This window comes from Lathyrus oleraceus, chromosome 5 (assembly GCF_024323335.1).
Source record: "Lathyrus oleraceus cultivar Zhongwan6 chromosome 5, CAAS_Psat_ZW6_1.0, whole genome shotgun sequence".
Taxonomy (NCBI): Eukaryota; Viridiplantae; Streptophyta; class Magnoliopsida; order Fabales; family Fabaceae; genus Lathyrus; species Lathyrus oleraceus.
Genome location: NC_066583.1, coordinates 66,915,809 through 66,927,135, shown reverse-complemented (window position 1 = coordinate 66,927,135; position 11,327 = coordinate 66,915,809). Strand labels below are relative to the sequence as shown.

The 11,327-nt window shown below is 37.4% G+C and overlaps 1 protein-coding gene across 1 annotated transcript; it reads left to right on the top strand.

The window, feature by feature from the left end:
• Window positions 1–7,752: 7,752 nt before the first annotated feature.
• LOC127085094 (glycine-rich cell wall structural protein) lies at window positions 7,753–9,441 on the top strand. The gene has a single exon (XM_051025672.1). The coding sequence runs from the start codon at window positions 8,220–8,222 to the stop codon at window positions 9,165–9,167; it is 948 nt and encodes a 315-aa protein (XP_050881629.1). The 5' UTR covers window positions 7,753–8,219; the 3' UTR covers window positions 9,168–9,441.
• The last annotated feature ends 1,886 nt before the right edge of the window (window positions 9,442–11,327 follow it).

Below are 11,327 nucleotides of genomic sequence, written 5' to 3'. Positions count from 1 at the left end.
TGATTTTATCGAAGGTTATTTGGTAGTCATCATTCCATTCTACGCCTTGATTCTTCCTTAGAAGCTTGAATATTGGTTTACACGTGGCAGTAAGGTGAGAGATAAACCTGGCGATGTAATTTAGTCTCCCCAAGAAACCACGAACCTCATTTTCAATCCTTGCCGCAGGCATGTTCTGAATGGCTCGAACCTTGTAGGGATCTACTTCAATTCCTTTTTGGCTTACGATAAAGCCTAAAAGCTTCCCAGATCGAACCCCAAATGTGCATTTGTTAGGATTAAGTCTCAATCTAAACTTCCTCAAACGATCAAACAGTTTCCCCAGGTTAGTGATATGTTCTTCTTCTGTCTGAGATTTGGCAATCATGTCGTCAACATACACCTCAATCTCTTCATGAATCATGTTGTGAAAGAGAGTCACCATGGCACGTTGATATGTTGCCCCAACGTTCTTTAATCCAAACGACATTACTTTGTAACAAAAAGTGCCCAAAGGGGTAATGAACGTGGTTTTCTCCATGTCCTCGGGATCCATTTTAATTTGGTTGTATCCAGAGAAGCCATCCATAAAGGAAAATACGCAGAACTGAGTTGTGTTATCCACCAATATATCAATGTGAGGTAATGGAAACTCGTCTTTGGGACTGGCTCTGTTTAAGTCTCGGTATTCTACGCACATGCGGACTTTCCCATCTTTCTTCGGTACCGGTACAATGTTGGCAACCCATTGTGGGTACTTAGCGACTTCCAGGAAACAACGTCAAACTGCTTTCTCACCTCTTCTTTGATCTTCAGAGCCATATCTAGTCGAGTTCTTCTTAGCTTTTGTTTGACAGCAAAGCATTCTTCTTTAAGGGGAAGCTTGTGGGTCGCGGTATTAGTATCTAATCCGGACATGTCTTGGTATGACCATGCAAATACATCGTCATATTCGTGGAGGAGCTTTATCAATCTTGTCTTCACTGCATCTTGAAGCGCGACGCCTACCCTTACTTCTCTCTTGTCTTCTTCTGTTCCCAGATTGATAACTTCAACGTCCTCCTGGTGTGGTTGAATGACCTTTTCTTCTTGTCTGAGTAATTTGGCCAACTCTTCAGGGAGTTCACAATCTTCCCCCACTTCGTCTTCAGCTTGGTAGATTGGACAATCAAAATCATATTGGACCCTAGCAGTGTCGTTATCAATGGTCTCGGTGGTGCTTCTGCATGTTATAATTTATGTAGTTTATTTAGAAAGTGCGTGCATAAAAATTGATGCCATATTTTGTAATAGTAAAAAAACGAAAGGAAAGGAACAAAAATTTGGATGCAAATTGCCATTTCATTAATGATATAAAAACTCTTGAAAAAGATAAAGGAGGCCCTACAACACGCCACTGTGCCTTGGGTAGAGTACATGGTTTTGTCTAAAATAGTAAAATTACTTTTGAAAAATTTGGGGAACTTCCACAGCCTTCCAGTTTGTCAGCTCTTCATTAGGTGCGGCTTGTCGCATCCAGCTAGACACCCCCTCTTCGCGATCTTCATCACTGATCATCGCCACATGTTTGCCAAAAATGTGGCCAGCGCTGGTGAACGTTTCCTCCACAGAAGGAATCTGCTCTTTGTCATGTTGGTCACCGCTTTATTTGCTGACGGGTCATACCCCAGGCCAAACTTGTCTCGTTTCTCTTTCACTTCCACCATTTTGCCCCAATCTTGAGCATTTTCACTTTCCATAACAGCCTTAGCTCCTTGCCACGAGGCCATGGATGGTCCTGATTTCGAGGTCTCCAATGTCTGTTGGATGGCCATCATATTTACCACTTCCAAGGATTGGAATGGTGTCTCAGTTATCTCGCCATCCACCTCGATATACCGGAAAGATGTCAAGTGGCTAACCAAGATATCCTCATCCCCTCCGATCACAATCATCTTGTCATTCATAATAAATTTTAGCTTTTGATGTAGAGTGGAGGTGACGGCGCCTACGGAGTGAATCCATGGTCTCCCAAGTGGCTAACCAAGAATCGGTTCAAGCAAAAATTGGGATTAAAATAAAAATAAATAAATGAAAACACACTTGTAAACGGAAGTAGGTGACTGCCACCTAAAGAATCTCATCAAGTGCTTGAACCATTACATCTACCTCCATACCCATGACTATTAAAGTTCTCTTCTAACTGAATGCATCGTTGAGTTAATTGGATTTAGGAATGGAGAACATAAAAGGAATAGGGGTGGGTTAAATATAATTTTGAGCCTTATATCCTTTTTTTTATAAATCGTGAACCAAGCCACTTTACAACTCTTAAAATACCTAATTGAAGCTAAGTTCACTATGAAAGCATACTCAGTAAAATCGTTGTTAAACTGACTCCAAATGTTTTAAGTCATCACTAACCATATTGTTCTATCACAGTTTCACATATTCATTCTTGCCAACCTTATGGCTAAGTATCATCCACCGTACGCATCATATCTATTTTTCGTGACAATTTTCGATTTCAAAGCTTGCATGAGCATCACGTTAGAATTACTTTTTTAAAAGGAACAATTTTACTTACATACTTAGCATCAAGGAAATTTCAACAATAGTCTGATCAGAGGCATACCACTTCAGGACATTTGTGACTAAGGGAAAATCACCTAAGGATCCTGTTGATTAGGAGAAAATTCTTATGATCAGGGGTAAATCATCTGAAGATCCTGTTGATTAGGGGCAAAACATCGAAAGAATTGGCCAACCTAGGAAAAATCACATCCAGACCCTATTGATCCGGGAAAACCTTTCAAGACTCAAATATTGGAACAGTCCATATCGAGATCATATCACAACATAGTGGGATCCAATTTCCTTTTCACGCAACTTCTTCAAAAGGTCATACCAAACATAGGAAAATCGCATAAAGACACAATTGATTAGGGGCAAATCCCTTAAAAGCTCAGTCGAATACTAGGGCAGATCGCTGCAAGGTTTGAGCAAAATAAGGCATTCCAAGATTCGGTCAACCAAGGGCGAATCTCTTCAAGGCCAAGCTGGGGGAAACCACCTTAAAATAACGGTAAATCCAATCCTTCAAAGATCGGTCAATATGTGGTAAATAGTTCAAAGAATCTACTAATAAAGAGCATAATGCTTCAAGAATCAAATATTGGGGAAAGTCATCTCAAAGTCACCTTATGGCAAGACTGCTTCAAAACTCGTACTGAGATGAATCTCCTCAAAAGACCGAGCAGACTAGGGCAATATAAACTACAGAGAGGCAAATACTCTCCATAATTTCAAGCTATAAGCTATGTCATACCTCAGCTCATCGAGTTCAAAATGAGTGTTGGGAGGTCATGCTATCACATCAACCTACCACCTTTTGACAAATAGCCTTGTTACATAAACAACCTCTCTAAGCCATAACCACTCATGACCCACCCCACTGGCATTCACTGAAACATTCAAGTTAGTGCATAGATCATCATCATTCATCTGACATATTCTCATAGCATGAATATGACATCATCAGAAAACCTTGTAACATAAACACCCCACAAAAGCCCAATCTTACTTAGCTCCTCACAAAAATCCCAATCTCGCTTAGCACCCCTCAAAAGCCCAATCTTACTTGGCGCCTCACAAAAGCCCCACCTTACTTGGCACCGAATACTTTACAAAAAATACCCAACCACTTGACACTTACCCTGAAACCTAGTCTTCATTGACAACACTTTAGTCATCACACTTCATGCATTTCTAACACATATCACATAATCAATCATCCTACTTCATGCATAAAAACAAATCTTAATCATTGTGCATAACACGAGTCAAGTGGGGCACTCACCCTCATTCCTAAAGACTGTATGTCACCGATACTATACTATGAAAATCCATCAAAGCCCAAACACTGTTTGGCACCCGCAAAGACTAGTACTTGTCTGACGAAGTTCAAACCCTTTTCTTCTTCAAAATCTGATTCTCGCTCGGAACTCATTCAATTTCAAGACCAATTCTCGTATGGAAATCAGATAAATTCTAGTTCTCAGGGAAGTCAAATTCAATTCTCGTATGGTAATCATTTAAAGTCCAGTTCTCTCCTGGATGTCGAATCCAATTCTCATATGGTATTCATTTAAAGTCTAGTTCCTGTTTGGCAACCTAATTCATTTCACTAGTTCCTGTCTGGTAGTCTATTTCAAAGACCGGTTTCCGTCTGACAGTTGAACATCACATTGATGCATCATGTCACGCATAACATATCCATAAATATGGAACATTACACCATACAAATTCAAAACATGAATTCTTAAAAAAAAAATGCATGCATGGCATAACATAAGGGTCATGATACCTCAAAAAATCCAAAATCAATCCCTAGGTAAGTCGGTGACAACTCTCCGACTAGGCTTATCCCTTTCTTACCATTCATCCTAGCGAGTCTATCTTACATACATTCCCCAGCTAAGCGATTACATTCCCTAGGCAAGCTTATTTCTACAAATAGGCTTATTAGCTTCCCTAATAGACATCCCCACAAAGTCTCATTTGAAAGATACTTCCTAATGATTCTTTCCCTAGTGAATTCTTCTAGAAACTCCCCCTACGAAGAATCGTTTTAAAGCCCTAACTAACTCGATCATTAGCACCGACCTTACGTATCCTCGGAAAATCGGTTATTCACGTACTAATCCCGACATTAACCCATTTATTCCAATCATCACATTGGTCTTTCTTACTTCAGCCCCGAGTTAGCCGCCTCTCTTTTTCAACTAAGGTACATATCCCTATGTTGGTAAGAACCTCGTTTCTTCCTGATCTCGTCCAGAACATCCATGTACCTTTGGCCCGTTCGGAAAAAAATCCATCATTTGGTTCATCCGATTTTTTTTTCCATCATCTGGTCCATCCAATTTTTTTTCTATCATCTGGTCTGTCCGAAAAAAAATTCCATCATCTGGTCTGTCCGAATTTTTTTTCCATCATCTGGTCCGCCCAAATTTTTTTCCATCATCTGGGCCGTCCAAATTTTTTTCCATCATCCGGTTCGTCGATAAATTTCTCCACTATCTGGTCCATCTGAATTTTTTTCCCATTCTCTGATCCGTCCAGAAATTTCTCCATTATCTGGTCTGTTCGTAAATTTCTCCATTATCTGGTTCATCCAGAAATTTCATTCTATCTAGTCCGTCCGAAAAATCATTCAATTATCTGACCCGTTCGTAAATCTTTCCATTTAATTTGGTCCATCTGGAAATCATTCTATTAAGTCAGGTCAGTCCGGAAACCTTTCCACAAAATCTGGTCCATCCGAAAATCTTTCTTCATTACCTCTGGTCCATCCGGAACCCTTCAATTATATTTGGCCTTGTCCATAACTTTTCATTAAATCTAGTCCGTCCGGGATATTTCAATCATCTCTAGTCTCTCCGAATCATATCAATCATATCTGGTCCGCCAAGAAACCTTTCAATTAAATCTGATTCGTTCGTAAATCTTTCCATTATATTTGGTCCGTCTAGAAATCTCTCTATTATATCTGGCATGTCTGGAAACCTTTCCGTTGAATCTGGTCTGTCCGTAAATCTTTCCATTAAATCTGGTTCGTCCGAAACACTTCAATTATATATGGCCTCGTCCAAAATCATTCTATCGCCTATGGTCTGCCTGGAACATTTCAACTATATCTGGCCCCATCCAGAATCATTTGAAACCACATTTGGTCCGTCCGGAACCATTTGATTAAATTTGGCCTCGTCCAGAATCATTTCAAATCACCTGTAGTCCATCCAGAACCATTCGATTATTTCAGGCCTTGTCTATAATCATTTCAAACTTCCTCTGGCCTGTCCGTAACACTTCAATCCTATATGGCTTTGTCCATAATCATCTCATTCAACAACACTTCGATTTTCTCTAGCTTCGCTCAGAATCTTTTTAAGCCATCTTTGGTCTGTTCGAAATACTTTGATCCTCTTTGGCCTTATCAAGAATCATTTCATTTAATAACGCTTAGATTACATCTGGCCTTACCCAGAACCATTCCACCATCTTTGATTCGTCAGGAACCCTTCAATCATCTTTGGCCTGGTCCAAAACATTTCATTCCCGCTATAACACTCGTTCTCTTTGGTGTCCCCGCTACATCCAAGCAAGGGACCCATTTCATTCCAAATCACATCCGGGTAAAATCAAGAATAAAAGGCACAACGTTAATCTGTGGATGGGTATCTGCCCACTTATCCCCATCAAAGTTAGTCCTTCATATAGTTTTTCCTCCTGAAGGATAAAATAGGGGTCTTTCGATATTTAATTATCATTTACCACGAACATGCGAAGACTTTGTCTTTTCGCACTCTCGAGTTGAAGGATAATTAAATAGGGGTAGGTATCGTACCCAAATTTTGTCTGGACATTTTACTATTATATGAGTTTTAGTCGCATTTTATCTCGAATGAATAAGATAACTCATTTGATAGTGAAGTGAGAATTCAAGGAGGTATAAGCATAAGGTCTTGGGTTTGAATCCCCATTTCGTTTGTTTTTCATTTTTTTTCTTTGCTTTCTTTCCTTTTCTATAATTTTAATCTTTTATTATTATTTTAGTTATTATAATAATTATTAATTACACCCTCTGATCACTTGTTTTTAGGTTCATTGAATAATTGATGTGTCTGATATATAATAATAACCAAATACATCATTTATTCAATGAATCTAATTTTTTGTTGTTGCTTATAATAGTGATCAGAGAGTGTATTAATTTACTTTTATTATTAATATTTATTTTTTAATTATTATTTTAGTTAGATGTTACTATTACATATGAATATTTTTTATTTAGTTTTTTCTTTTTCTTGCAAATAAAAGATTTTTAAAAGGTATATCACAGATAAAATCATTAAAGGTATATCTATATTTATGTAATGTTTATTTGAATGTTAATTTACGTTGTTTTTCCAACATTCTAACCTTGTTTATGGTTGTTTATGGTTTGACCTAACAAATTTAAATTTCAAAGATTCATCTCTAAAAATGTCATTGAATTTTGTATTAAGTACGGTTACGTAGATGACTCACTTTACTGTTTATACGGAGATACATCTTCAAACTAAATTTTAACAAAATAAAACTGTCTCAATAATTTAGGCTGACGAATGTGTAAAAATAGTACATCCAAATATACATCTCCGAACACTATGAACACAAATTAAAGAATGGACACATCTAGAAGGTGAAATTTAAATTGATCTCTAAACATCTAAACAAAAAATAAATAGATATTTTAATAGGATAAATTTTTATCTACCAAATATAAAAAATTAGATAGAGCTACCGTTAGAATAAATTGATTTGAAAATAATAATAAAAAGTATCTTATTTAATAAATAATTAAATAGGTATTTTATTTTTAATCTTTTAAAATTGTTCTTTAAAAAGAAGATTTTTTTTTAAATTCATTTATATTTCTGATCCCTTCTATTTAATAAATAATTAAAAGTGAAACTTTTTTTTTGAAGGATTAAAAATATAATATGATAAAATTAAATATTATGATGTGATTACTGGAAGGTATAATATCTAACTTTGTGATGGGTAGAGAAGCCGTACATACTAAACATCAATTCACTTAATAGTTTCTTTAAAATGCTTACGTACAAAGAAAAATGGCATTTCAAAAAGAGTAGTATTAGTACAATAAATAAGTATCAATAAACTTCTTAGGAACATTTGTGCGATACATAAAGATGAGATAATCCCATGACATATTATGATCCCATAGATAGAATACTGGCACCAATAGTAGAGTTGAATTGAGTTATTTGGTGGAGAATTGAATGCTTATCAGTGGAAGCCATTAATGAAGATGACAGAAGCTTACGAGACTGATAGGCCCCACCCATGGTGAACTTAATGCAAAAATAGCCAAATAAGTTAAAGGGAAAACCATGTTTGCGTGTGAAAAAGAAAAGCAACCATGAGTTCATTTTTAGAGATCAGCATTCAACACTCAAACAGAGAGAGTGTTTGAATTGAAAGGAAAATAGTCAGGACTGTTGAAAATATTTATTGCCCATACAACTAACGACAGCTGAGTCTCATTTACTGGTCTTTCAAATGTAGCAGGTGAGAAATTAAATGAAACTTCACTTGGTTGATCTTTTGGTATATAATATAACAACCTCACTCATATCATATTCACTACTAGTATTTAAATACTACTAGAGATTTATTCGATAAGTTAAGTTATGATGAGAGGTTTTTGCAATGACTTTGTTGTGGTTGCGTTTGTTCTATGTAATGTTCTACTTGTTAGTGGTTTGTTTGAAGTGGCGGATGCTAGACAGGTTAAGGATGATAAGCATTTGATTCGTCCGCCACATTTGTTAGGTCCTGGATTTAAACATGGTAGGTTTGGTGGTGCTGGTGGAGGTTTAGGACTAGGTGGTGGCATTGGTGGGGGTGCAGGAGGTGGTGGAGGACTTGGTGCAGGAGGTGGTGGAGGACTTGGTGCTGGTGGTGGCATTGGTTTAGGAGGTGGAGGTGGTGGTGGTTTAGGAGGTGGAGGTGGTCTTGGTGCTGGTGGTGGTTTAGGAGGTGGAGGTGGTCTTGGCGGTGGTGGTGGTCTAGGAGGTGGAGGTGGTGGTCTTGGGCATGGTGTTGGAGGTGGCATTGGTGGAGGAGCAGGTGGTGATCTAGGAGGTGGAGGTGGAGCGGGACTTGGTGGTGGTGGTGGACTTGGACACGGTCTTGGTGGTGGCATTGGCGGGGGAGCTGGTGGGGGTGGGGGTCTAGGAGGTGGAGGGGGACTTGGTGGAGGTGCCGGTGGTGGACTTGGTCATGGTGTTGGTGGCGGAATCGGTGGAGGTTCAGGTGGTGGGCTCGGAGGAGGAGGTGGACTTGGTAGTGGTGGTGGACTTGGTCATGGTGTTGGAGGTGGCATTGGTGGTGGGGCAGGAGGCGGGGTTGGTGGTGGAGCAGGAGGTGGCGGTGGCATTGGCAGTGGAGGTGGATTAGGCCATGGCATTGGTGGAGGAGCAGGAGGTGGAGGTGGTATAGGTGGTGGAGGTGGAGCTGGTGGAGGCGGAGGAGGAGGTTTTGGGGGCGGAGGTGGTGCAGGTGGAGGTGTTGGAGGAGGAATTGGCGGTGGTTTTGGTGGAGGATTTGGTGGTGGAGCTGGTGGTGGCAACAAGTAGGAGATGTGAGTGTTAAATGTTGAAACTGTGTCATTCATATAGTACTAGTATATTGTTTTAATTAATTTCTGTTGAAAACTGTTAATGCCTATTAATTTGTAGTCAAGCTAGCTACAATGGCTGTTTTATCCACTCTTTTGTTTGATTATTCAAATACTATTAATTAGGAGTACTATTTGCATGGAAACAAAACTTTATAAACCTGTTATGCGACCTCTCTTACTTTTAATTTTGTGATGAATAGTAACTTTGGGTGTATGCATATTTAACAGTACAGACTATTCTGTTTTTCTGTTTTTGTTTCAAAATTGTTCACTTTTATTTGAGATTACAAAACCTGAGTAGATATATATAAACACTAATTAAAAGAGATTGAGCTGGGGTTTGATTACTTAGTCGTATAAGTTTTGTCAATTTATTATCCTTTTGAGATTTGGAGAGCTTGTTCAAATCAATAAAATTTTCCCTTTTGTCAAAGTAGATAAATCTATCATTTTTTTATTTTTATTTTAATGCAAAACAAAAATATTTCCTTTTCCATATGATATTACTATTTCTAAAAACTTTTTTGATCTAATTCTTAAGGATTTTTTAGAACCTTTTTTCATTCCTTCAATTTTTGGCTGTAGGTATTTTTTTTACAATCACCTATAACAAAAGTAGGTTCACTTCAATTTATTTCTTATGAGAACTAAGTCATTGACATCCAATTTATTTTAATTTTTTCAATTTTATTTTAAATTGAAACATCGAATCACACTAAAAAAATTTAATATGTCGGACAAACAAACAATATCAATTAAAACAATGACAGTCAACAAAATTAATGTTTTATATAATAAGATAACAATCTAATTTTCTAGAAAAAGATCAAATATAGACAATAAACACAATAATGTGTTTACCAATTCAAGCAATATATTGAGGGATAGATCAACTCTTCGATTCACACTATTTCTAAAGTTGTTACAAACGATTATATAGGAGTAATAAGAAAACAATCATCTAAATTTTCAATAACAAATCATATTTTCTATCAAAGTATTTTTTAAGGTGTTTAGAAAGGTTTCTCAATCCTACTTAAATATCTCCAAGGATTTCTCAAATTTTAAGAACACGCTCTTAGAAATTTAGTCTTACCTTTCTAAGATTTTCACTAGGATTCTGAAACCCTTATCTCTGTCTTTAACTCTAAAATTCTGAAGGTTATGATAACAAGAATGCAAGATATAAATATTTGAAACCAAACAAATTCATAATAAGGCCAAAATAATGCTCATTAACGAACGAATCCATGGAATAAAACGGTGAAGCCCAAAACATACAAATCGAGAAAATTTGACAGGATGATTGAAATCCCGAACCGTCGCCCAGTCGCATCGGCTCCACCGCCAACTTCATTCTGTTCTAGTTCAATCTATGACCTCATTTTATGGCACTGCGTCAGCTCTAGAGCCTACCTTACGTCACACCATCTTCATCACCAACCTCACACCACACCATCTCTACAACGAGTCTCACTATGCGTCAGTTACGCCTCCAGCCTCACTTGGCATTATCATTCTAGCTCTGTTGTCAGCCTCCCTTTTGGCTAAGCCGTCTTCGTCGACTCCATAATGATTTATGGTTTCTGCAATCTTGAAATATATTTTCATTTTTTTATTACTTAAGTTTTTAAGGCATGCCTCAATAACTTTCATGGTTGAAAATCAATTTTGAGTAAAAATCAAATGTATTAAGAGTGACACTGGTACTAAATTTAAGCTATATGATTTCTACAATATCAATGGATCTTTTCATCCAGGTTGTTTTGGTACACCTTAAAAAAATGGAATTATTAAGAGAAAATATCCGGGTTGTTTTGGTACACCTTAATAAAATGGAATTATTAAGAGAAAATACCAACATTTGTTAGTGTTTGATGATTCACACATAATTGCAAAAAAAAAAGATAACTAATATTGTACTGCTTAAAACGTACAAGTGTGAATATTAGCCCGACAAGGGCAGGGGTACTCAGAAACCTTAGTAGGTAGTTAATACTAATTTTTTTAGGTTAAGGCTTGCCCACGACATCGAGAAGTCATGTATGGTGGTTTTATAGGACCTGCTCATGTGAGGTAAGAAGCTATATATCTCATATTGGTGCTTAGGTATAAG

Coding starts and splice junctions, on each gene's coding strand:
- LOC127085094 (XM_051025672.1), top strand. CDS start 8,220: ATGATGAGAGGTTTTTGCAATGACTTTGTTGTGGTTGCGTTTGTTCTA.